This window comes from Scheffersomyces xylosifermentans, assembly GCF_036884685.1.
Source record: "Scheffersomyces xylosifermentans strain CBS 12540 chromosome Unknown RJT20scaffold_4, whole genome shotgun sequence".
Lineage (NCBI taxonomy): Eukaryota > Fungi > Ascomycota > Pichiomycetes > Serinales > Debaryomycetaceae > Scheffersomyces > Scheffersomyces xylosifermentans.
The window spans coordinates 542,226-568,601 of record NW_027042942.1 but is presented as its reverse complement, the minus strand read 5'-3'; the positions used below and the strand labels follow the sequence as shown (position 1 = coordinate 568,601).

At 40.6% G+C, this 26,376-nt stretch overlaps 10 protein-coding genes across 10 annotated transcripts; 6 read left to right on the top strand and 4 right to left on the bottom strand. All coding sequences in view use genetic code 12, as the record gives it.

Annotated features, from left to right (window-relative positions):
- The first annotated feature begins 246 nt into the window (after positions 1-246).
- On the top strand, positions 247-3,773 carry RJT20DRAFT_42124 (uncharacterized protein). The gene has a single exon (XM_064920080.1). It carries the CDS (start codon positions 663-665, stop codon positions 3,720-3,722), a length of 3,060 nt encoding a protein of 1,019 aa, XP_064774239.1. The 5' UTR covers positions 247-662; the 3' UTR covers positions 3,723-3,773.
- Position 3,774: 1 nt separating this feature from the next.
- On the bottom strand, positions 3,775-4,722 carry TSR2 (Tsr2p). The gene has a single exon (XM_064920081.1). It carries the CDS (start codon positions 4,482-4,484, stop codon positions 3,876-3,878), a length of 609 nt encoding a protein of 202 aa, XP_064774238.1. The 5' UTR covers positions 4,485-4,722; the 3' UTR covers positions 3,775-3,875.
- ORC1 (origin recognition complex subunit 1) lies at positions 4,534-7,393 on the bottom strand. Its single transcript, XM_064917141.1, has one exon. The coding sequence runs from the start codon at positions 7,358-7,360 to the stop codon at positions 4,913-4,915; it is 2,448 nt and encodes an 815-aa protein (XP_064774237.1). The 5' UTR covers positions 7,361-7,393; the 3' UTR covers positions 4,534-4,912.
- Positions 7,394-7,609: 216 nt separating this feature from the next.
- TEM1 (Ras family GTPase) lies at positions 7,610-8,610 on the bottom strand. The gene is made up of 2 exons (XM_064917140.1): positions 8,456-8,610; positions 7,610-8,390 (listed from the first exon to the last, which is right to left on the bottom strand). Exons 1-2 carry the CDS (start codon positions 8,485-8,487, stop codon positions 7,823-7,825), a joined length of 600 nt encoding a protein of 199 aa, XP_064774236.1. The 5' UTR covers positions 8,488-8,610; the 3' UTR covers positions 7,610-7,822.
- A 250-nt stretch (positions 8,611-8,860) lies between these two features.
- RPS1 (40S ribosomal protein eS1) lies at positions 8,861-9,938 on the top strand. Its single transcript, XM_064917139.1, has one exon. It carries the CDS (start codon positions 9,031-9,033, stop codon positions 9,799-9,801), a length of 771 nt encoding a protein of 256 aa, XP_064774235.1. The 5' UTR covers positions 8,861-9,030; the 3' UTR covers positions 9,802-9,938.
- A 245-nt stretch (positions 9,939-10,183) lies between these two features.
- RJT20DRAFT_127967 (uncharacterized protein) lies at positions 10,184-10,558 on the top strand. Its single transcript, XM_064917138.1, has one exon. The coding sequence runs from the start codon at positions 10,276-10,278 to the stop codon at positions 10,549-10,551; it is 276 nt and encodes a 91-aa protein (XP_064774234.1). The 5' UTR covers positions 10,184-10,275; the 3' UTR covers positions 10,552-10,558.
- Positions 10,559-12,003: 1,445 nt separating this feature from the next.
- RJT20DRAFT_134924 (uncharacterized protein) lies at positions 12,004-16,674 on the top strand (the record flags this gene model as incomplete). Its single annotated transcript, XM_064918363.1, has 2 exons — positions 12,004-12,012; positions 12,142-16,674. 2 exons carry the CDS (start codon positions 12,004-12,006, stop codon positions 16,672-16,674), a joined length of 4,542 nt encoding a protein of 1,513 aa, XP_064774233.1.
- Positions 16,675-17,587: 913 nt separating this feature from the next.
- On the top strand, positions 17,588-18,859 carry RPL6 (60S ribosomal protein eL6). Its single transcript, XM_064917137.1, has 2 exons — positions 17,588-17,713; positions 18,178-18,859. Exons 1-2 carry the CDS (start codon positions 17,702-17,704, stop codon positions 18,694-18,696), a joined length of 531 nt encoding a protein of 176 aa, XP_064774232.1. The 5' UTR covers positions 17,588-17,701; the 3' UTR covers positions 18,697-18,859.
- A 1,670-nt stretch (positions 18,860-20,529) lies between these two features.
- Positions 20,530-20,977, bottom strand: RJT20DRAFT_127962 (uncharacterized protein). The gene has a single exon (XM_064917136.1). The coding sequence runs from the start codon at positions 20,960-20,962 to the stop codon at positions 20,564-20,566; it is 399 nt and encodes a 132-aa protein (XP_064774231.1). The 5' UTR covers positions 20,963-20,977; the 3' UTR covers positions 20,530-20,563.
- A 1,381-nt stretch (positions 20,978-22,358) lies between these two features.
- Positions 22,359-26,244, top strand: HMG1 (hydroxymethylglutaryl-CoA reductase (NADPH)). Its single transcript, XM_064917135.1, has one exon. It carries the CDS (start codon positions 22,776-22,778, stop codon positions 25,899-25,901), a length of 3,126 nt encoding a protein of 1,041 aa, XP_064774230.1. The 5' UTR covers positions 22,359-22,775; the 3' UTR covers positions 25,902-26,244.
- The last annotated feature ends 132 nt before the right edge of the window (positions 26,245-26,376 follow it).

The following is a 26,376-nucleotide window of genomic DNA, read 5'->3' as shown; positions in this document are numbered from 1 at the left end:
CGGGTCAGTTTACAGCAAAAGATTCAAGATTGAAGCATCTGCTATTGAATACAGACAATGGCTAATGATGCTCTAACCAGGGAACCAGAGATAACAGTAGTCACATTGAGACTATAGAGTCCTAAAGGGAGCAACAGCAGGGTAGACGACCACATACTACTACTTTTAACAAACAAGAAAAAAAAATTGACATTCATAGAGGGTTGATTCTCGTAGCTACCATTGCAGCCATGGAATTGAATCAGTTATCTCTCTTTAATCCTCGCACCAAAATAACTTTAGCACTACTTGTACAAAATCCTTCCGAAAAGGGTCGGACGACTGCCAAGAGAAGAGTTCGAAATCATCTCAAAGTTTCATATCTGTATTCTGGATGTATAGGTATATCCATGCTGATATTATTCTCTTCTTCCAAAAGTCAATGGCCCTTTACCTCCTGCTCCCTCTTCATTTCCGACACCAACGTGCCCCCGGTTCTAACTTCCTTTACTCCCTCGAATTTCCTACTCATCCAAAAAAATCCGACCATCTCTCAGATCTGATAACCCGTTTACTGTCAAGTGACTCTTCTTAAGGAATACACTTCATATTAGAGGTTAGTCGTTATCTGTAGCAAGGAAACAGGGCGAAAATTGGCTCAGTCCCAAATATCTCCCCTGGAAATGAAGACAGTGGAAGACAAACTTCGGTTCAAGAACCACTTTTTCAAACTCGGACAAGGAAGAGTGATCCCAGAAGATCAGAAGGACTACTGGGCTGTCCTCTGGAAAGAACCAGAAAACTCGGACGATATATATGAACTCCTCACACCCTACGATGTGCGAACTATCCGAGACCAGAACAGAGTCAATTTCTTGCTCCTCGTGTATATTCTTTCGAAAAGACTAATAGCCATCACCAATGAGATAGGCGATTCACTGAAAAAGATACCGATAAATGAATTACTCAATTGTATTCGGTTTCTCACCAAATTACTACCATTTTTATTTGAGCTTCCTGATTATGCTTCAGAAATAGAAGATAGGCTTTTCTGGGTTCATTCCTTCGATCCAATAGTATACTTAAACTCCATTCAAGATTCGGTAACCGCTAAAGGTGAGGCAGAAAATGCAACCGCAGTGCAATTAATAAGAAGCTCAGTTATCTTGCTCTTCTTACGTGGCTTTACGCTTGAAGCCCCAAGAATAAAAACAACAGCCTCAAATAAAGTTTTAAGTGTATGGGAACCGGGAATTGGGAACTCTAGCAAATACGCAACCCCTAATTTGATAGTTGATTCCAACAGATCCGAAGTATTGAAATTGCTTCTTACGCTTTGTTCTGTCTCATTTTACCAACTGCCAGCAACTGTTATAGCATCTGGCTCAAGATTTATGACACTTTTAGTTGCGACAACACCCAGAGTTGAGTTGTTAACTCTAGTATGCTCATTAACCAACTTGGTCTGTAGATCTGCGAGAAGTCTTCCAGAAGACAATGTTCTTGTATACACCAATAACAGTCAATTGACAGAGATGAGACACCTCTGTGTAACTTACTCTGTCCAATTACTTACTGCAATGGTGGTGTATCCACTTCCGGCTAACGAAAACCTTCTCTTCTTAGAGGGCACAGGTTTGGTTCCCACTCCTAAGCCGAGCAACATGGCTAGGGTGTACATGGGAAAGTTACATAAGGAGTCTGAATTACTCTTCCTTGGCTCCTACTTGATAAACATACTAAAACAACCTGTGGTGAATACAAAGGACGCAGAATCAAATAAATTCAATATCATCAAATCTGGGAACCAACCTTCGCTTTGGGCGACTGAGGCAACTATGCTCATCTGGGAGCTTGTTCAATGCAATAAGCGGTTCAGGAGCTTGATTGCGGAAAAGTTTCTTGCTGAGCTCATGGTTGTTTTGCTCTTCTATGTCTACACTTTTTCGAACAATCAAAGTCATAAGAACTTGGTGAGAATTTGCACATATCTAATGCTTTACTTTTCATCGGATACAAAAAACCTCGATTCATTGTTAGAACCAATCAACATAAACCTTTATGACTCCCTTCCAACTACGTTTAAAATCAACCCAGCCCCAATAACTACCCGTGATTTCATAGTGACGCAAACTTCCAATCTTTTGTTATATCTACAAAACCCACTGACTTCATACACCTACAACGCACCCCAGCCAATATCGCTGATCATGACTACACTCGTGGAAATCCAATATAATTTGATACCAGCTCTGTCGATAAAAGAGTTGAATCTAGCTACGGATCCGGCCAAAAAATTGGCCAATCCAAATCCGCAGGGAGGACTCTCTTATTCCAGTTGCTCAGCAATCACTCTACTTATCAGCAAGTTTTCCTCCCGTGAATTCCTACAGGAGAAGGCAATTCATGCTGACTTATTGGCATTACTTGTACGTGCGGTGTGTACGGCTATTTTAAAGTATCCCAAGCCGTCCAGAATGCTCCTATTTTCAATCTTAAAGAATGAGAAGGTGTATGATCAAGTATGGAATACCATTTACAGTTTTCGAATCGAATATTTTAATGGAAATAAGTTGAGCAGCATAGATGATAGAAATGAAGAGGAACAGGAAAGTTCACCAATGGAGCTCGAAAAAAACATTCTCTCGACTGTGAATTCCAATACATCAGACCGACTTTCCATAACTTCGCAGCAACCATCATTCCATGATGGAGATATTGGTGAATCCAACGTACCTGATACGCCGCCTCTCCATAAAACTTCAGTATCCAGCATGGGCAACAATGGAGGCTTAAACTTAATTGTCGATAGTAGTCCAGAGCAGGAAATTGAAAACTCGTTGAGGCCAAGGCTTCCCACCGGAATGTCAGAAAAGGCTCGTGAGAAGCTTCCAAAGGAAAGTCCTTTGAATAGGACTTGGGGTGGCAATGACGCACTTCGTATTATCCTAACAATTGTGATACCACACTTAAAAGTGGTGTTAAAAGAAATTTGGTCCTCCCGTGAGGGTTCAAGTGTTGATAGTTATCTCTTGGTTAAGCAGATCGAGGCAACTGATTTCAAAGAGCTAATTGACAAGAACAGGGCGCAAATTAACTATGATTTCCTCCCAGAGAGCCCCTTGGACCCATTGAAGTTCACTTGGAGTCATCTTTCCTTGGGATGGTACACATCCCTATTATATGGCGCCATGTATAATTCTGTTGATGCCGTGAGAGCTTACAGTGGAAACAGTAATAAAATTATGAAAAACATTACAACTTCTATAGCATCCGTGAGCAAATTGACATCCAGCTGGACTGGCTTCATGAAAACAAATGCTGGATCATCGGCAATTTTGGCTAATGACGCTCCCGAAGTTCACGAATGGGTAAGAGCATCATTAACCGTTGTTAATCAATGGAATCATACTGCCGTTAAACTCTTCCGTATACAAAATTCAAACTCTGATGGAATTTTGGGTGCATTTAATAAACTCGGGGGAGTCAACCAAGCAGTTCCAAGCACCCCAGGTGGTGTTAATGATATGGCGAGCCACTTGGTACGGAGATTAAGCGACTTCCGATTGAACAATACCAGCAGGGCTAGTATGGGCTCTATTCCTTCGGGCTTGACCACCCCAGTGGAAGAGCAAGAACCCTCGTTTGGCAAATTTCAATCAAGGAACTCTGTTACCAGTCTTCATTCCTTGAATACATTGAACAGATCTAGAAGTAATACCCCTAGAAACTCAATTAGTTAATAGTATAGAGACCGGAAATGTATACATTCATTCTATGTTTTACAATTGAAATTTTTCAATTTAAATTTATAAAAACATGGAGTATAAGTACATTCTTCATTTTGTTATTTTAGAATAGTGTTTTTTTATAATATACAATAGGTCTATATCCTTTTAACGCCTTCTTCCTTTCTTTTGAACCAATTCAAAGCCGTCGTCGTCTACAATTGGACCATGTGGTTCTTCGTCAATTTCCATTTCATCATCTTGCAATTCTGGGACATCTTCGTCATCCTCATCGTCCTCACTATCAGAAACATCTGGGTTGTTTGGATCTTCTTCTACATGCACTTTTTTAACATTTTCTTTTATGCTTTGCTTGGCTTGCCATTTTTCGTAGAGCTCGTCAATTTTAGCGTACTTCTGTAATGCTACATCCCTGTAGAATTTCATTATAAGAGCACCTATCTCCAAGGCTGAGTCGTTGTCAATTTCAGTATCGAATTCGTCGACCATGGCGTATAACAAGGTCTCTTCTATCAATTGGATGTCAACAATCTTCTCCGCAAATAAGTCTATGACTATACCAGATATCCAATCTCTTTTCTCTCCTGATTTAGGGCCTCCCCATGAGTTTTCTACAGCTGTATTTAACTCTTCCCATTTGTAGATCGCCATGCAAACACCAAGCTCAAACTTGGCTTGTTGTTTTTCATCCCCAAATTTCAAGGACTCCACTCCCTCGGGAGCTTCGACGTAGTCTGTTGGATCTATAGCGTTCATTGTTATCTTCACCTAGATATATATACAACAAACTTACTAGAAACTGGATATTCAAGACAACTTGCTTCTTATTTAACCTTCTTCGTAGTGGTGATCCTCATCGCAGAATAAATTTATGTGCAGACATGAAAAATAGAATTTTGCGGCAAGTGATTTTGCAGTAAAGTTGCTAGGGAAATCTTATCGCATGTGGAATGTAGTGGGTAGAGGTTGCTGGTGTGGGGCTGATGTGATAGTAAATAATTGCTAAAGTTATTTCATTTCTGTGTTCTATATATTCTTTTAAGTGTGTTGTGTAGAGTCTTATAATATTCGAGTGTACAGTACTTCTTGCTCACTGATCATTCAAATTTACTAATCATTTGCTGCAAAAAATTCATAATTTAAGTGATCGTACATAGGACAAATATATTTATAATATTGCACTTCTACATCATACCACTAATCTCCTTGTCTCTCTTTAAGACTGATATTATCTCCTCCTCAGAAACAGTGAGATGCACTAACCTATATCTTTCGCCAGGCACATTCTGTTGCGTTATTATACCGTTCTCGGCTAATTCGTTTACTATCCTCTTGAAACTATGAATTCTGATATTGAAATTGTTATTATCAAAATCAAATATATCGCTGGAGTATAGCATGTTCATAAGACTTGCGTTGGGACCAAGTTGATGTATTATTTGGCTGCTTTCCTTCGAAGTAAACATTTGTAAAGATATTCTCATCTCGTCTATGACATCCCCCAAACTGTTCTCGCCTAAACCAGACCTTTTCATACGCAAAAGTATAGCCATCAAGACAAGCTTGTACGCAAAAGGCAACAGCTCCAAAAATTTGGAGATTGGAGAGTTGATTGTCTCGTTGATTGCTTTGGAAATGTGGGTTATTAGAATGTGGAATGACTCTTCCTCTGGTTTGGAATTTTCTGTATTCCTGTTCGCTAGAAATTCCTGCTCTGCAATTTCAACCGCTCTTCTGCAAATAGTCAAAGCTCTTCTAGCGTCACCAGTAACATTAGAAACTTTTCTAGATGCAAAATTAGACGCATCTTTTGTAAGAATAACTCTTCTCTTACTCTGCTCTGACAACATAGCCAATCTATGGGCAATGATTTCTCCCAATTGGCCAAATTGATAGCCCTTAAACTCCATTCTCCTCAATCCCAATCTTGAGGAAATCTTGTTAGATAAAACTCTTTCTGGTAAATCCATAGTGTTTGCGACAGCAATAACAATCAATTTCGAGGTCGCATAGGATGGCCAATTGAAAAAATTATACATGACGTTCTGCTTTTGAGTAACGATTTGATCCAACTCGTCCATCAATACCACTAAAGGTTTCCTGTCCTCTTCAGTGCTAAAGTACTTTTCTAAAAGAATAGCAGCATTTGCTGGAGTAACTTTGAAGCCACTAATTTTTTCCCAAAGTACTTCATATGCCACGTTGGGGGACAAAAGTTTCAACCCATTAATTTCAAGGTAATCGAATGGCTTTGTTGCTTCATTTTTCACGGACTCTTGTAACTGGGCGATTACCTCACGAACGGTGGCTGTTTTACCGATACCTGGTGTACCGCTAATATATAAACAGCAACCAGTTCCATGCTCTATGGCCTCATCCAAGCTAGTATATATAGATGCAAATTCATCCTCCCTCCCAGGCAATGACGTTACAATTTGTGAGGTATGTAATTTAGCTTTAATTTCCCTAAATGCTTCAGATGTTTTATCCATTTCCTCGACAATTAATGTTCCTTTCCCTTTCTTTTTCTGAGGAGACAAGGACGCTAATGATGGTTTTGAAATATTTGCTGACTTGATTTTAAATCTTTGCTTTTTCGATGGCGACAATACTGAATTCATATACGAAATAGACGTATTTTCCAGTAGTCTGGCCTTTGCCCGCTTTACTTTGGCAGTGGATTTCTTAGGACTAGCTGATTTCCGTTTTCGGTTTCTATGGCCCCCTGCAAACTCTTCTTCGGAGTCACTTAAGTGGACCGATTCTTTGTCGTCCTCATCATCATCTACATCGTGGTCTTCTTCTTCGTCCTCTCCGTCCTCATTTTCAACCTCTTCCCCTAACCCTTTGTACTCGTCACCGCTATCGTCAGAGATATCTTCTTCGTTCAGAGAATCACTACTATCTCTTACTATAGGAGACCGTCTCCTTGACTTTTTCTTGCTTTCGATCTTCTCTATCTTCTCCTTGATGTCAACCTTTTCTTTCTTTGGGGAATTGTAAGCTGATCGCACAGTTTCAGCACGTACATATTCCACAAACTCATTGGGGTCCTTATGAAACAAATTGGTTAACTCCCTGTAGTTTAGCACGTTTGTGAATTCTTCTCCTGTGGAACTACAACCACGCCTAACCATGAACGTATTAGACGTGTTAGAATCATCAATGAGGATGTCTTTGAATTCATCCAACGACAAGACATTGACTTTTTCGACGATTTCAGATACAAATATCCCTTCTAGGTACATCGTTATGAACAACTCATTCTGAATAAGATCATTTTTTGACGAGTATTCCTCTGCTTTCGGCAAGTCTTCAAAATCGATGTCCTGAATTCTAATGAACCACGAGACCACAATGTCGATAAAGTTGTCATTTCCGAATTTAATTTCCTTAATAAATGCAATTTCGGGGCTTGTTGCTCCCTTTTGATGTACCAATACCGTATCTCCGGCCTGGATCTCAAGATCATCCATTTCTCTCTTGAGAACTAGCGATTCATTAGCCGCTTTCACTCTACGACTGCTTCTTCTACCAGAGGCCACTCCTTTCAATGGCGAGTCATTTTCGGCAACTTTTGCTTCTGCAATTATATACTCCCATCCTTTGAGATCCCTCGCACTCTTTGCCATTGCTTAGAATAGACGTCTATTGCCTCTGTGTACTATATCCAATCTTTCTATGGTCCATACAATAGTATTCTTAAAGTAAAGAGCGGCTCTGATAGTGGGACTGTACGTTAGCGCGATTTTTTGCTGCAACATTTCTGGTTACATAAGCGTTGGTATATCAATATGATTGACTCTGTCATATGATTATAATTAAAGAGTTGAGCTCATATAATGGATCTACACCTGTAAGATTAAGTCGATATGAAAAAATCGCAATGAAATATGCCCGTTAAAAATTAAATATTTAAATAAAAAGGAGAATTGAAATAGTTCGTGTTCTTGAATCCTGGAGTGATATATGACGAGTAATGCAGAGGTAATGAAGACATCTCCCAAAGCTAACATGAACACATGGTAGGTAGAAGCCTACAAAGTGCTGATTTGGATGCTGAGATGCGGAAGTTTTCCCTTAATTGTCTTGATTTACTTGTAGATGAGAATTGGTTCCCCAATGTTATTAATTTCGTCCAAATTAAGACGCAAGTCAAATGCCTTAGACAAGATGATCTTGAAGATCTTTTGCACATTAATAGAATGGCTGGTTGAGCAGAATATTACAGGAGCCTTCATGGCATGTCCAAACTTTTTGGCCTGTTGTGTTATCTCTACTTGGTCCTGGTACGATAAGTCGATGAACTGATCATATTTAGTTCCAATTAAAAACGGCAATGCTGTCTTGTTGAATCCCCTGACTTGCCTATACCATTCCTTTATGGAGTTCAATGTTGACTTCCTTGTCAAGTCAAACATGAAGAGAATTGCGACGGCATCATTGGAAACCAAAGGAAGCATATTTATGAACTCTTTTTGTCCCCCCAAGTCCCAAATGGAGAATGTTATGGTGGTATTTCTTATCTGGATCTTCTTATCCATGAAGTTTACTCCCAAAGTTTGGATGTAGTCTTCATCAAACGACCCCTCGACGTATTTGACCATTAGCGACGTCTTCCCGATCTGGGAATCGCCTATCAACCCTATCTTAAGAGCGACTCTGTGATAACTGTTAGTATATAAAGCCACAAACACTCTCTTTTCTGGCATCAAATCCCTACATACTGATTATTCTGATCCTGTTGGCTATCCCCCATGGCGTTTCCTTTGTAGTGGCCGTCGTACAATGTCCTTACAATTGTATAGTAGAGGTTCTCTAAGCGTTTTGTGTAGACGTGATTCAATCTGATCGGCTAAACGGTGTTTGTTTACAAGATATGATGTCGCAGTGTAGTTTGAAGAAGGCGCTGGTTAAGATGTCGCGGAGAGTCCAGTGTCGCCGTGGAGAGAAATCTAGGGCTGAGCCCTTACATTATTTTATTGCACGTGATCAAAGATATTCAGTCACGATCCCACTTCATAACATGTCCCCTCGCATACACACCATCTCTATAGGACGTGTCTCTACCATAATTATCTCCCAGTTCTCACCATCTTACTGTTCCAAGTGTCTACCTCCTTCTGCACACAGCAGTAACAAATTTCTCTCACCATCTGCCATAGTTAACATTTTGTAGTCGCAGTGAGTGCAACAGTCTTCGTGGAAAATTTCCATTACAGAAAAAAAGTTGAAAAAATTTAAACATTAGTCTTTTCATTAAGTGTTTCTTGAACAGATAATACCGAACTAACGTACAAACATGGCTGTTGGTAAGAACAAGAGATTGTCCAAGGGAAAGAAGGGATTGAAGAAGAAGGTCGTCGACCCATTCACCAGAAAGGACTGGTTTGACATCAAGGCCCCATCTACCTTCGAGAACAGAAACGTCGGTAAGACCTTAATCAACAGATCCACCGGTTTAAAGAACGCAGCTGATGGTTTGAAGGGCCGTGTCGTCGAGGTCTCCTTGGCTGACTTGCAAGGTTCCGAGGACCACTCTTACAGAAAGATTAAGTTGAGAGTCGATGAAGTCCAAGGTAAGAACTTGTTAACCAACTTCCACGGTTTAGACTTCACCTCCGACAAAGTAAGATCTTTAGTCAGAAAGTGGCAATCTTTGGTTGAGGCCAACGTCACTGTCAAGACCTCTGACGACTACGTCTTGAGAGTTTTCGCCATTGCCTTCACCAAGAGACAAGCCAACCAAATTAGAAAGACTACTTACGCTCAAACCTCCAAGTTGAGAGAAGTCAGAAAGAAGATGATCGAGATCATGCAAAGAGAAGTTTCCAACGTCACCTTAGCTCAATTAACCTCCAAGTTGATCCCAGAAGTCATTGGCCGTGAAATCGAAAAGTCCACTCAAACCATCTTCCCATTACAAAACGTTCACATCAGAAAGGTTAAATTGTTGAAACAACCAAAGTTCGACTTGGGTGCTTTGTTAGCCTTGCACGGTGAAGGTTCCACCGAAGAGAAGGGTAAGAAGGTCGGTGCCGGCTTCAAGGATGTTGTTTTAGAATCTGTTTAAGTCAGTTATTTCACTTCTCGGTTGTACTTTGATTAGACTTGATTTAATTTTTAAGAGAGGAAATAGTAGACTTTTTATTAATTTATAAAATAGCATTAAATATATACAAAACTCAATATAACATTATATTAATATATCTGGCTTGTAAAATATCATAAGAGAAGTGTTATAACGAAAGCAGAAGCCCAGTACCGGTAGACTATAGCAAAGAAGTGAAAATTATTCCATTAAAACATAGTCACGTGATGTCATAAGAGCTGCAATTTGGTTATCGGTCTCTCATGTATCATTTAATGGTACATAGAAAGCTCTTAGTTCGCAGCTTATTCTCAGTCTCTTTGAGTGTGGAATACCCAGATGGTAATTTAATCTGAAAGCAGCACGCTGCGTCAAGTAAGGTAGTAAATACTTCATGACTTTTAAAAGATTAACAACTTCCCGATGTGAAGGTATTTGTACTATTTAATTTATTGTATGAAAGTATTGCTATTTCCACTAGAATGTTTGCTAATATTTGTGTTTTGGTTGAAATCTGATAATTTGAAGCTCATTTTGCAACCAAGTATTAAAAGTTATCTCAATTATCTCAATTATAGAGAAAAGCCAGTATTTCCTGGTCTTGTGATCAGGCTAGTAATTCTTCCACTTTCGTCTATCTGTAATAATATCATTCACCTTATCGTATATTGGCACTTCTTTGGTTTCTCTCACTTCAATGCAAGTTATCTTCAAAGACCAGCAAAGAACTAGAAATGTGTTCAAGGCGATTTACATAGAGAGCAATAACTACAATTAATATCCACAATGAAGAGAACTCTGAAAGACACGACCTTCATCCTACGTTTTCACTACGAAATGGTCCCTGACTAGTAAGACCAAATTATTGTTAGTTTGCATTTGCAACACCGATATACAGATTTTTAGTATTCAGGCCAAAACGTATGCTATATGTAGTAACATAAAATTTTGTCACCCATATTCATAAGAGAGATAGGATTTTCTTCCTATATGGCTACGGAAGAAAGTAGAAGTGCATTCTTACTCTAGTTGTCTCGGTTTTTGATGTTATTATAACATTGTCAGCAAAAACCACGTAACATAATTCTAGGCAATCTATCAAGGACAAGCCAACAGTTAGTCCACTACTTAAATTAGCACTCAATCTCATTAGCAATCTTCCCCAGTAATTATTTTCCAGACAAACATGGGGTTTTTGATGATCTATTAGGTATCGGTATAAATACATAGGCTAAATCCAATTGCGCAGTTACTGCATTGGGAATAGGAGACTAGAAGAGACGTATTGTACTAAATGATCTTCGACAACTTCAGAGAGCATCTTGATCTCCCCATTATTATATGTTAATTCGTACCTCTTTTTGCACTGCTAGACCTTCTCACGCTGCAAACGCTAAACTGCTATCTCGTTCCCACCCCCTATTTTAGCCGTTCTCTTTATTCTTCCAGAAATATTTTTGCAAGTTCAGTCCAAATCAAATTCGTCCATACTGTTGCTTGCGAAAAGTATGTACCCATCCCAACGATATTTTTCAATCTAAATCCCATTTGTAACTGACTACATCTAACAGATGCGAATGTAACCCAGTAGAAACATATCGGATTAAGTTCCAATCTACAACCTCCCCTATTCCTCAATCTCACCTGGAGTTTGGGTAACCCTAGCAGCCTCAGCTAGTTCAAGCTGCGGCACGGGTCTCTTTCCAATTGTTGTTCTGTATTTACTGCCTCTGTTCTTCCACTTCGCTGTCAACTGCAAGAGAACTGGCATTTCTTTTAATTTCTCTTAGGGGGCCGGCGCAGAGCCAGAAAATAATAATGGCATTATATCGGTGTATTAATTCAGGCAGTCGGATATTTGCAGGTTGGGGTGTAACTGGCTCCTAATAATCGTGAGAAAACTGCAGCTTTCTTCGTGTCTTCCTCGCCTTAACTATGTAGCTCTGTATATTGCCTTATTGTTAGTCGACGCCTAACCAGCAATGTTATTCTCGGGCATTGCACGTCTTTACACTTTCGATCAACCCAAGTGAAATGGTATCCAGACAGCTGTAGGAACCGGTTAAGTTTGAGTTCTTCATCGAGGAGTAATCGACAATTGACCGTTGACACAGAGCAATTGAGCGCAGCTTAGTACCCTGACTTCAGCCAATTGTATACTCGTCGCCTCTGCAGCGGAAAACCATGGATAATGTACGTATCGCCAGGCTAGCAATAGCACGAATTTCAGTTTGGGGCACCATGGCGATGGCTCGTATAAACACGCCAATTGCAAGGAATAGCACTGTTTTTACTCAAGTTTCGCTACTAACATCCTTCTAGCACCAAGAAATAAGCACAAACCCAAATTCGAGGAAAGAAGAAGCACGCCAGTTCAACGATAGGGTTAATGCTGACGTACAATCCAAAGTAGCACAAGCCCCTACGGGAGTAAACCCAGCAAATAAGGCCGCAAATGAAACAGACGATGCTTCTAAGAAATCGGGTTCCTTTTCCAGCTTCAACCCGAAGGGAAGCATCAGTTCTATTACATCAAAAGCCTCCAATACCACAAAGAACATTTCAGGAGGGGTTTCTTCATTCAAGCCTAGAATTAACCTTCCGGCCTCGATCCAGAGCAAGATCTCATCCCAGAAAAATAGTGTCTCAGGACCATCCAATGGCAGCACTATGGCAACAGCTGTACCCCCCAGTACTAGCAAAGAAGCCCTTCCACCATTGCCTCCTCAGAAGGTCAGTATCAGAGATAAGACCACCTTCTCATGGCAAAATGTTGGAGTTTGGGACTATGCGTCAACTACTGACAAAGCAAAAGCTCTTAAAAATTCAAAGAACGTGGAAACCTACGTCACAGACCACTTTTATGGAGATTGGTATTGGAATTGTTCTTTGATTATTGGTACTTGTTTCTTCTCTTGGCTAGTTGCCAGAATTGGTGGTGGAATCTTGTCTCTTTTGGTCGTTCTTTTGTTCACTAACTCTATCTACCGTTCTGAGTTCAGAAGATTCAACAGAGATATCAGAGACGACATGGTCAGAATCAATGCCGGAAACCGTTTGGAGAACGAAATCGAGACCATGGAATGGATGAATTCGTTCTTGGACAAGTTCTGGGTCATTTACATGCCAGCATTCTCCGAAATGGTCATGCTTACAGCTAACGGAATCTTGAAGGACCTTGCTCCAGGCTATGGTATAGACAAATTGACTCTTGACGAGTTTACTTTAGGATCCAAGGCACCTAGGATCCATTCTATCAAGTCATACACCAAGAAGGGTGACGATATTGCCGAAATGGATTGGACTTTCTCGTTCACACCAAACGATACTGACGGTATGACTAAAGCTGAAATAAAGAAAAAGATTGATCCTAAGGTCGCATTGGGTGTAACTGTTGGAAAGGCATTTATCTCCAAGACATTGCCTATCTTAGTTGAAGATATGTCCATGACTGGTAGATTAAAGATCAAGATGAAGTTGTTTCTGAATTTCCCACACATCAAGATGGTTTCCTTACAATTCTTGGAAGCCCCAACAATTGACTATAAGTTTAAACCTATGGGAGGTGATACTTTGGGTATTGATATTATGTCCTTGATTCCGGGTTTGAGTACCGTGGTTAACGGTGTTATCCATTCTATCCTTCGTCCTATGTTCTATGCTCCTAACCATTTCGATATCGATGTCGAGCAGATCATGGCCGCCCAATCAAATGATTCCGTAGGTGTCGTCGCTGTCACCATCAAGAGATTAACAAAGTTGAAGAATGGTAACCCAACGAAACCAAACAGCATCAATCCTTATGTTCAATTGAAGATTTTTAACAATGCAAAGATCAACGAAAAGACTAGTGTCAAGAAGTTGATCAATGACCCAATTTTCAACGAAACCAAGTACTTGTTAGTTAACAAATTGGATGGAAATCACTTGAATTTTAACGTCTTCCATCTACTTGAAGATAAGGCAGACGATCAATTGATTGGTAACTTGGATTTTCCTTTGGGAGATTTGCTACAAGAAGAGATTCACACTGATGTTGTCAAAACTTTGACTGAAAGTGGTAAGGCTGCCGGTAAGATTGAATTCGATATCAGATATTTCCCAACAATTCCACCACACATTTTGGAAGACGGTACAAAGGAGGCTATCCTTGACACCGAAGTCGGTATTTTGAAATTGAACTTACATGAAGCCAGGGACTTGGACATTTCCAAATCTGCGCTTGGGTTATTAAACCCTTATTCTGAAATCTACATCAACGATGAATTACTCAAAACTGGTCGTAGATTGAGAGGAACCAACGAACCTTCTTGGGGAGAAGGTTTTGAGACATTGATCACTCAACAGTCTGAAACAAACGTTAGAGTCTTGATTAAGGATTCCGTTGAGGAGAATGTTGTTGCAACCTTGGACGCCAACTTGCAAGATTTAGTCTTTGAGACTAGCAGAGGCCAAGATTGGATTGAAGGGAAGGCCTTCTCACCCGATGATCCTAAACCTAAATTCAGAATTACTGCGGACTGGAAGGCTTTGCTGATTCCTGATCACAGTCTTGTTAAGACGCACGAGAATGCTTCTATTGGTGGTATCAAGTTACAGTTACACTCGGCTAAGGGTCTTAAGAACTTAGAAGCTGTAGGCTTAGTCGATCCATATGTCAGAGTCTTATTGAATGGTAAATTGAGAGCAAAGACAGCTGTCCACGAAAACACTCTTGATCCAGAGTTTAACGGTGTCTACTTCTTACCTGTTGCTAACGAGCATCAACATTTCTTGTTACAAATTATGGATGCTGAACCAGAAGGTAAAGATAGACCTTTAGGAACTGCCGCTGTAAATGTGAGTGACTTTTTGAAGAAAGATGAAAAAGGATACTGGTTGCCACATGATGGCAGCAATGAAATTATCGAGCAACCAGTTATCTTTGGTGGTCAGCCAAGTGGTAAATTGTATTTCTCGGTATCTTTTTTCCCAACTATTCCTGTGTATTCTTTATCTCAGATTCAGAACAAGGAAGCCTACTTACAACAACAGAAGGAGAAGGAAGAGGCCGAAATTGCTCAAAGAGAGGCCGACGAGAAGCTCTTCAAGGAAAAACCACACGAATACGAGTGGGTTGAGGTTGATGAACTTCACGTAGACGAACCAGAAAAAATCAACATTCCATTTGAGGAGGCTATCAAGTATAGAGCTGGTAACGTTGTGGTACATGTATTAAGTGGTAAATTTGATACAGGAGACATTTTCGTTCACACTTTGTTTGACGAACAAGCATATTCGTCTGGTGTCACACCAAAGGCAGACGGTAGAGTATTGAATGTGCCATCACATGCCGAAGGCTTTATCAGAGACTTGCCCGAGTCGAAATTAATTTTCAGAATTTCGAAGGTTGCTGAAATACTTCACCAGAGTGACATACTTTCTGAAATTATATACCCAACTTTTGACATCTTGAAGAAATCACATGACAAGCCAATCACGTTAAGAATCCCTGAAAGAAATCAAATTGTTGTCCAATTGGAATACATTCCATCGAACGCTAAATTGAATCCTTTGGATACTGTCTTGGACGTTGGTAAACTCAGATTAGATGTTGTAGGTGCCGAAAACTTGAAATCAATGGACACCAATGGTAAGTCAGATCCATTATGTGTCGTTAGGTTGGATGGAGTTGAGGTTTATAAGACGGACAAGAAGAAGAAGAACTTGAATCCTGTGTGGAATGAAGCTGTTGAAATTAATATGTTTTCCAGATCTAACCAGAACCTTGTCGTGGAAGTATACGACTGGGACTTAACTCATGACGATAGATTAATTGGAGCTGGTAAGGTTGACTTGTCTACCATTGACCCACCAAAGACTCTGTCCTTGACGGTTCCATTGGATTCCCAAGGTGCTGTCCATTTGAAAGCATCGTTCCTGCCAGAATACATCAGACCTCGGTTGGAAGACAAGGTTAAAGTGACTGACATGGACCTGCTTACTGGTGCTCCAAGGAAGGTGGTTGGAAGTGCCAGTGACGCCGCAACTACTGTTGTAGGTGGTGCCGCAGGAGTTGTAGGAGGGACTGCAGGAGTTGTTGTTGGCGGCGGTTTGGGCTTAGCATCGGAAGGTCTCAGTAAGAGTACTTCTATTCTTAAGGGCTTCCATAGACTGTCCAAATCATCTAAGAGAAAATCCCAAATAGGCGAAGGTCTGCACGAGAAGAATGGCTCTGTCAATACAACAACTAGTTCAGCTGACGCAACCGTTCCTGACACTACATCAGAATATAGCGATGACCAAAGTCATGTCAGTATCGCTAGTCCTTCAAGCCCTTCAAAGGGTAGGGATTCTAACCAAAAATCGCAATATGCCAACGATTTACAAAGTTTGAGATCAGGTAAGGGCACGGCAACGAACCACCTTCCAAACCATGAAAATTTGCAACCTCCTACGGCTATTCCAGGACATGTACGGAACGTTAGCGATACCGGAAGTATTGCTAGTAGCATCAACCCTGGCGCCATTCCCGGTAGAATCAGCATTGTTTCAGCATCAGGCTTCTCCACCGAGAAAGTTGATGTAAGAACCGTGTTGAAGACTCCAACCAAAGAAAAAGAGGTGTTCAAGACAAGAAGCACTAAGATCGACAAAGCAACTGGTGCCTACAAATGGAACGAGAGTCTGTCATTCAAATCTGTGATCGATGGTGAACTTCAATTTGAAGTCAGAGAGCATCATACTTTTGGTAAAAGTGCTACAATTGGTCAAGCTGTCTTGCCATTACATGATGCAGCCAATAGACCAGATAACATTGAATTATCTGCCGGACCAGGTAAGTTACTTGTACACGTCAAATATACTACTGAATAGTCTTCGGGTAAGAGATGTTAGCGAAGAGGAGAAAAGACCCAAATGAATAAGACATTTGAATATTGTTTCTTGTTTTTGTTTGATTTATATTGTAACCTGCTTTGTATTTATTTTGCTCTTATTTCAGGTCTTTAAAGGACGTTTGTATTATGTTTTTTTTGCAATAAAAGAGTTATATTTTTAGTAGGCTGGTCAAATGGCCCCGCTGAACAGGTCTATGACTTCATTTCGCCACAAGCTTTAGTTGTCGGTTCTGTAAAAGGGTATAACCGGCAATCCTACAAAATGCAACATTATAGCAGATACAGTGCGCTTGTACTTGCAACATAACCGTCAATATACAAGAGAAACTAGTATACTAGAACAAGAGAAAGGCAATATTCCGTTCCCATACTATCGCCTAAGGACTTTTGTAGCATTACTTGAACGGATATCTCTATCTCGGATGGTACAACTTCAATTTTGCTAATCTACCCTACCATCAACCACTGTTGTTGCAAATGGTGCAAATTGCTGCAAAATTCCTGTACACATGACCCATTTCCACAGTGAATTCACCACAACAACCAAAAAGCAACTCTCAACTTATCTATTCACTCTCACTCTCTGCGTCTCTACTCACTCAGTATCTTTGCTCGCTTAGTCAAACTCAACTTCAATCATGTTTATCTTCCCAAGGAAATTCGCTCTCTTGACCACATGACCTGTGACTGCTTTTTGTAAAATCACGTGTGCGTGACTATCTATCTTTCTCAGTCTATACACTCCAAGCACTTCATCTCTCGTCCCTTCTTGCGTTAACTATGACTGCTCATGAGAAAAACAGAAACTTGACCCAGCCCCATGCAGTACACCACCATCTCCATTTCGTCCCACCGAATTTTCGCTCAGGTGAATTTTCTGTTAGTAACCTTTGGACCAAAAAACTTTCTGGTACCAGTGTGAAAAATAGTAATAAAAAAATTTGTTAGTATTTTTTATAGGTCTACTGTCTTTTCAACACTATCACCGAATAATTAGATCAAAAATGAGCCAAATTGTATGTTACAGCACGCTAGAATACCAGTGAAGGATGTGGCAATAGTGGTGGCCACTAAGCAGCGTTGGAACCGTGGATCTGCCGTTGCCGATAGTCATTGTAGAAAGATGAAGAATCCACCCAAACCAGAGTCCAGGAGGAAAGGACTAGAGGTTAGAAAAAGTTTTCACATAATCTTACGTTCTTGAAATCATGCTAGAAGGAATACGAATAATACCAACTTTTGATGCAAATCCCCAAGTTAATCACATTGAAAAATTTTCAAGTAGTAGACGAGACCAAGAGTATTCAGAATCCTTGCCATTATGAAGATAGAATCAGCGAAAACACTAAAGTATTACCATGGAAAAACCCCAAATCAGCAGCATAATTGTAGAGACGAAGATGCGTGAATACCATATATTGCAATCCTTCAAGGTAGAAATAATCCAAACCATTTAACATTATACTAACTAATCTTTTAGGCTCCAAAGTGGTACCAATCAGAAGACGCTCCAGTCGCCAAGCAGACCAGAAAGACTGCTCGTCCACAAAAGTTGCGTGCCTCGTTAGTTCCAGGTACCGTCTTAATCTTGTTGGCCGGTAGATTCAGAGGTAAGAGAGTTGTCTACTTGAAGAACTTAGAAGACAACACTTTGTTGGTTTCTGGTCCATTCAAGGTCAACGGTGTTCCATTAAGAAGAGTCAACGCTCGTTACGTCATTGCCACCTCCACCCAAGTTTCTGTCGAAGGTGTTGATGTCTCCAAATTCAACGTTGAATACTTTGCCAGAGAAAAGACCCCAAGATCCAAGAAGTCCGAAGCTGACTTGTTCAACGAAGCTCAACCAAAGAAAGAAATTAAGGCCGAGAGAATCGCTGACCAAAAGTCTGTTGACGCCTCTTTGTTAGCTGAAATCAAGAAGACCCCATTATTAAAACAATACTTATCCGCTTCTTTCTCCTTGAAGAACGGTGACCGTCCACACTTATTGAAGTTTTAAGTAGCTAGAGGAAGAATTATTAACATAATTTCGATTCAAAATATTAATGTTATAGTATCATAATAAGAGCAATACTATTCTTAATGGCTTTTCTTATAGTTACGAAGTTTTAGTGGTGTAAATTTTTCTCTTTGTATATTTAATACAGTTCTATACGATAAATCAGTATTTAATAGTAGAAGAGCTTCATGGGTTATGTTCACTTAGCATTGGTCAAAATCGTTGTGGAGTCTGTTGTAGAGTGTTATCGCCATGTGAAATCACCATAATGCTCACATAGATATACTGCTTGTAGTTTTTCTATTAACTACGCTCCTCATATAATGATTTATTAATAAAATTGTAGTTATTATCAAAAATTATAGTAATTTGATATCAGGTATCTCCACTTCCAATAGATTACAAAACTTAACTTTTCACTCACTTAAAGTTAACACTCTCAATGAAACACTCACAGTTAACACTCACAATTAACAATCGCTGATAATTTAGCTTATTAGATGTATGTATAGATAAGCTGGCATAACCGAGACCTCAATAGAAATACCCCATAGTTAAGAAATGTCCTCCCAATAAAGACGCTGTCTTCCTATTAAAGAAAATGTCCTCATAGTTATGAAATGTCCTCTTACTAAAAGAATGTCCTCTTACTAAAAATGTCCTCATAGTTAACAGTCCTCACAGTTAAGACTCCTCATAGTTAAGAAATGAAGAAATATCCTCATAGTTAAGCTTTAGGTGCAAAAAACTTAAACTATGGCATCCATCTCAATATTCAGTTACACATACATTCATCAATATCTTTCAATATTATTCAAAATCGCATAAAATTTCCCTGATATACCCCACCAGTCATTGAATATAACTATCTAGAAATAGCTAACACACAATACCACCACTATTCCCTGACTTCATCTATCCATATTCATTCACCTCCATCTTCTCATCCCCATAGTAAACTCCCCCATCTCAAAAGTCCACGTGACTTCACTCTCTGAAAAAAAATTGCTTCTTTATAAAATGACATCTCATCTCTAAGCATTAAAGAACTATCTAGAATATTGTTCATATACAACCAACCATATACACCAACAATGGCTAGTTTGATTCCTATTTCCACCTACAACTTGGCTCTTAAGCCATTCAACCCGGTCCCAGCGATCGAGGACGAATATCCAGTCACCATTAGATTGACTTTGGCTGCCGTGGATCCAGAAGCCATCGACGATAAGGAAGAACCTTCAACCTTGAGATTGTTGAAGAGAAACAACCCTTTCGTTGACGACGAGGATGATGATGATTTTGAAGACGACTACGATGAGGATGAGGAAGACGAGTTGGACGACGACGAAGAGACCCCAAAGAAGGAATCCAAGAAAAATGGAAAAAAGGTCCAAGATGAGGACGATGATGAGGAAGAAGAAGACGACGAGGATGACGAAGATGACGAGGACCTCGACGATGATGAGGATGGAGTTTCTGAATACATTGTCTGTACCTTATCTCCAAAAGTCCAATTCCAACAAACCATTGACTTGACCATCTCCCCTGATGAAGAAGTCTATTTCGTTGTCACTGGTTCTTATCCAATCTACTTGACTGGTAACTACGTCGAGCACCCAGCTGACGAGGACTCCGATGATGAGGACTACGATGAAGATGAATACGATGATGAATACAACTTGACCCCAGATGAGGACGAGTTGGTCGGTTCCTATGACTTGGAAGACTTGGAAGATGCTTCTGATGTCGAGGGCAAAATCGAGGAATTGGTCGAGGAAGAAGAGCAAAAGTCCAAGAAGAGAGCTGCCGAAGATGAGGACTCCAAGGCTTCTAAGAAGTCCAAGAAGGAAGAGAAGAAGTCTGTTCAGTTTACCAAGGAATTAGAACAAGGCCCAACTGGCTCAACCTTGGTCGACAAGAAGAAGGAGAAGAAGGAGAAGGCCAAGGCCAAGAAGGAAGAGGCTAAGGCTAAGAAGGAAGCTGACAAGGAGGCCGCAAAGGCTACCGAGGACAAGAAGTTCCCAACAAAGACCTTGTTGGGTGGCGTCATCACTGAAGACAGAAAGGTTGGAAAGGGTACAACCGCCAAATCTGGTAACAAAGTTGGTATTAGATACATTGGTAAGTTGAAGAATGGTAAAGTATTCGACAAGAACACCTCCGGAAAGCCATTTGTATTTGGATTAGGTAAGGGTGAATGTATCAAGGGTTTTGACTTGGGTGTTGCTGGTATGGCCGTTGGTGGTGAAAGAAGAGTTATCATTCCAGCCAAGATGGGTTACGGATCCCAATCTTTGCCAGGTATTCCAGCCAACTCGGAGTTGACCTTTGACATCAAATTGGTTTCCTTAAAATAAGTTATTCTTTCATATTTATAAATAGTCATTCTAATGTTTCAATAGACAATCACAAGTGTACGTTATAAGGAAGTGTGTAGCAAGGGTTGGTCTCAGGCAATCATTTTATGGTACGGTGTGCCTTGTATAAATGATCAGGAATATTTGATTTAGATCTTCCAGGGGAAGTCTACTAGGAATAAATAGTCATAAAGTGCTTTCGCTCCCTTCTTTATGTTGACATGGAAGAGAACTTCCTAATCTTTTTCCCTATTTATGTATGGGAGTCAGCCCATCTTCCTCAGAATATACAGCTGCATCTAATACGGCGTTCCTATTCAGTAATTAATTACCTTTCAAGTGGGCTTTACTTCTCCGATACAACAAATAAATTCCATTACTTCGGATTACCTGGTACCCAACGGACTTTGTAAAGAGTTTGCAATTGCAAAGAAACAGTCGTTGCCGTCAACCATATACTATTTTGGCTGTGAAATTTATCTTTGTTAGATATGGTAGCGCGAATCCTATTTTGCTGCGTTTATTTTCTTTTTTTAACGGACCGATCGGCGCTCCCATATTCTCATTGAGGCGTGAGGTGAGTTGATCTTTGAGATTGTATACATGTATGATGTAACCAATACTAATGGGTGCAATAGTGTGTGTGAGATGCCAGATGCAATCTTTTTGCAAAGCAGCTCTACCCATCACTCACCACACCACCCCCCCTGAAAACAGCTCGCATCTGACGTTTTCCCAAGCGTAACATGCCCTTTTCGTCCTCATTCATTTGTCCTTATGAGCGTCTCTCCTCCATTCACTCCATATTGAGCTATTGAGCGCATCTTAAGCATCTTGAGCATCTTTAAGCTCCTTCCTCCTCATAACACATCTCGTCTTTTCCAACACTAAAGCACACTCTCTCTGTAGATTACCTCCTGAAAAAAAGAATCAAGGGAGTTCCTATTATAAACCTTACTATAAAATACATCCACACAGACCCTGCTCACTCATGTTACACTGTGGTGAAAGATCGGTCCCCCTTTCCTCTAAACTACCTACATTCTCTCCCAATTAGTCCACACCTCCTCCAGAAAAGGCGACAGCGACCACTTGCGGCTCGCTCACTCACTAACTCACTCACTCACACTCACACACACAAAAAAAAAGGAACCTGATCGCGATCCGTTAGCCTTCTGCAAAATTTATAGTGTTTACGTATACCTTCAACCATTGGGAGTGAGTATCACAGTCCAATATATTTACACCAGAAAATTAGTAAAATCATCAAAAATATATAAAACCAACCCCATAGCCCAGATAATCAAAATTAACCTCTCAAAACTCTATTTTATCCCCTCCAAGACCCTTTTCACTCGGCCCCTTTCAAGCCTTACCCACGTGATTGGTAGCGCCGCACACCGGCCGCGTCTATACGAAACCTCGTTTACCCAAAAAAAAAAACTCTTCGAACGGTTTTTGGCTATCACGACACCACTATTAGTAACAGCCTAACTAGACGTTCTCTGGCTGCTGTACATACCACTCAATCCGTAGACTCGAAGTCGTCGTCTACGCCAAAATACCCCTGTTCTGCCATTGCTCCGTGCCCCAAGTCACCGGACTCCGTCAGTAACTACTCATTATCATAGTCAGCAGTCGTCTTCCCACAGATTTCAGTTTTCACCACTGTTTCTACAACACATTGAATTGGTGTCTACTACTCAAAATCGGGCCAACATGCTAGGATTCGTCACCAAAACAACCAGCGCGCTCGCGTCGACATCGGCTTACCGCCCTATTCATTATATCATCGTGACGTCGCTTCTTGCTTCCATTGCTTACCTCTCTGTCGTCGACGAGTACATCCCAGAGACTTTCCACACAGCAGACAGCGGAATTCTGTACTACCATCCTCCAGGAAAATCCGATTTCAACTCATGGGTTCAAATCGACAATCCTTCAGAGTACCCTCTTGCCAACCATGTAGCAATTGCTCCATTACGCTTCAAGCGTATCCATCATTCTGAAGTTCCTGAAATTGCTAATACGTTCCGTGGCACCAATGACAACGAGAGAATCCTTGTGGTCGATTCTGATAAATTGGAAGCTTCTCTCCAAGAGATATCCCTGATTTCATCAAATGGAATTACCTGGCAAGCTCGTAACAACAATAGAATCATGAAATACTACGAGTATCTCCGTAATAGTGTGCTGAAAGTCAAGAATCTCGTGAATAATGCCGAAAGCTTCGATATTACTTTGATCACCGTGGCCTACGTTGCTATGTGGTACACACTCATCAAGGTTTTCATTGATATGAGACAAGTTGGCTCCAAGTTCTGGCTTGCATTCTCCACCATCATCTCTTCCACTTTTGCTTTTCTTTTTGCACTTGTCATCACCACCAAGGTTTTGGATACAAAGGTTCCCCTTATCAGCATCTCTGAGGGTATTCCATTTTTAGTAGCCATCATTGGCTTCAAACATAAGATTTCTATTGCCAGAGCTGTCCATTTAGCTTCCAACACTTCCCAAGATGTCAGGGCCATCGTTGCCAACGTCGTCAGTGCCCACACTGTCAGTATGTTGAGAGATCACTTAGCCGTGATTGGTGTTCTCATCGCATGTGCTTCATACGGTTCTCATTTGGCTGGTTTGCGTAACTTCTGTATCTTGAGTATTCTCATTTTGGCCATCGATTTGCTACTTGTCTACACTTTTTTCTCCGCCATTTTGGCATTAAAGGTCGAAATCAACAGAGCTCGTCGTACAGAAGACTTGAAAGATGCCCTCGAAGAGGACGGAATTTCTTCCTTGGTTGCTCAGAACGTTGCCATCCAGTCATCAAGCATCGAGCACCCCAATGAGAATAGCTTGTTCGACCCTAAAGACTCACTGATTGTCTCTTTCAAAGTTGCAATGGTTGTCTCTTTCTTTGCTATACACGCTTTTTGGCTTGGTAGCTCGTGGTTGTATAACTCCTCCAATGAAGTAGCATTGTCCTTCTTTAGCAATGCTCCTGTTTTGTCCAAGACCGCAGCTAAGCATGTCTCTATTGGTAAAAACGGAACTATTGCAACTATCTTGCCTGCCAGAATTTACATGCCATTAGGATTCATCGTTCAAACGGAAGACTTTGTGCTATCCGTGTTAGAAAAGATGAGTTCTGCTATCAGAGATAGTCTTATTTCCAAATTCCTTTTCTTCGGTTTCGCCATTTCCATCAGTACCAATGCCTACTTCTTGAATGCTTCTCGTTACCAAGTGTCAGCTACTAATAAACTTATCGAGAAGGAGATTTCAAGACCAAAGGATGTTCCCCAGACCGTTTCTGTTTCCGTTTCGGCTCCTAGAGTCGAGAAGGTCGTTACCAAGGAGTCTTATGACGATTCCTCGAGCGAAGAATTAGAGATCAAGGTTCCAAGTAAGCAACTTCCTTTGGAAGATTGTGTGACTATCTTGAAAGAAGGTAAGGTCACTTCATTGACTGACAACGAAGTATCCTCATTGGTCGTAGCTGGTAAGTTGCCTTTGTACGCATTGGAGAAGCAACTTGGTGACAATGCTAGAGCAGTAGTGGTTCGTCGTAAGGCTATTGCTAAGTTAGCAAATGTCCCGGCTTTGGATACTGATCGTTTGCCTCACAAATTCTACGATTACGATAGAGTATTTGGTGCCTGTTGTGAAAATGTTATCGGTTATATGCCATTGCCAGTTGGTGTTGCCGGTCCATTAGTTATTGATGGAAAGCCATATCATATTCCTATGGCCACCACAGAAGGTTGTTTGGTTGCTTCTACTATGCGTGGTTGTAAAGCCATCAACTCTGGAGGTGGTGTTCAGACTGTTTTAACCCAAGATGGTATGACAAGAGGACCATGTGTCTCCTTTGCATCTTTGGCCAGGGCTGGTGCCGCCAAGTTGTGGCTTGACTCCGAGGATGGTCAGAAAACTATCAAGAAAGCTTTTAATTCTACTTCTAGATTTGCCAGATTACAACATATTCAGACAGCATTAGCTGGCACATTATTGTTCATCCGTTTCAGAACCACCACTGGTGATGCCATGGGTATGAACATGATCTCCAAGGGTGTAGAGTACTCCCTTAAGTACATGGTTGAAGAGTGTGGTTGGGATGACATGGAAGTCATTTCTGTCTCAGGTAACTACTGTACTGATAAGAAGCCTGCAGCTATCAACTGGATCGAAGGTAGAGGTAAATCAGTTGTTGCTGAAGCTAGAATCCCCTCCGAAGTTGTTAAAAAGGTTCTTAAGTCAGATGTTGACGCATTGGTTGAACTTAATATCTCCAAGAACTTAGTTGGTTCCGCTATGGCTGGTTCAGTTGGTGGTTTCAACGCTCATGCCGCTAATTTGGTTACCGCCGTTTTCTTGGCCTGTGGTCAAGATCCTGCTCAAAATGTTGAATCTTCCAACTGTATCACTTTAATGAAGAGAGTCGGCGACGACTTGGTTGTATCTGTCTCAATGCCTTCCATTGAAGTCGGTACCATTGGTGGTGGTACTATCTTAGAACCTCAGGGTGCTATGTTGGACTTGTTAGGAGTTCGTGGCCCCCACCCAACTAGCCCAGGTAATAATGCTAGGCAATTGGCACGTATTGTAGCATCTGCTGTATTAGCTGCTGAACTTTCTCTTTGTTCAGCTTTGGCAGCTGGCCACTTAGTCCAATCGCACATGCAACATAACCGTAAGGGTGGTGTAGCTACACCAGCACCTGCTCCAAATGGTACATCCAATGGTTCTACTAGTACCGCTTCAGCTCCCAAGGTCAACGGCTCTGTAGCCGCAAAGGACTTGGAACGTCTTAAGGAGGGCGCCATCACTTGCATCAAATCGTGAAAAATGTAATATAACCAAAGGAGGCTTTCGTTGGAAGGAAGTTTTCGCTTGGAGTGCCAAAAAAATAACAATACACATGTATACAATTTGCTGTGTTGCAAGTTGTAAACATATCCTCTTTGCATTACTTAATAGATACATACTGTATTTTAATACTATACACCGTTCAGAGTTATGTAGTCTCTAATCGACGCTAATCGACAATCAGTTGGAAGAGATCTTGGGGTAATTCGTGTAGTTCATTAAATAAAGGTGATCACAATCCAAAGAATTCTTATAACAAAGCATTATAGTAATTAACACTACTCTATATACCATTGGTGAGCAGTACATACTATTAGACAGTACATACATCAAATAGTTACATATAATACCGATTTATATATATTACAGATTTACATATATTACATAGTTACATACATTACATACATGACATACGTTACAAGCACTAAGTTCAGCTGCGGTTGTGGGTTTT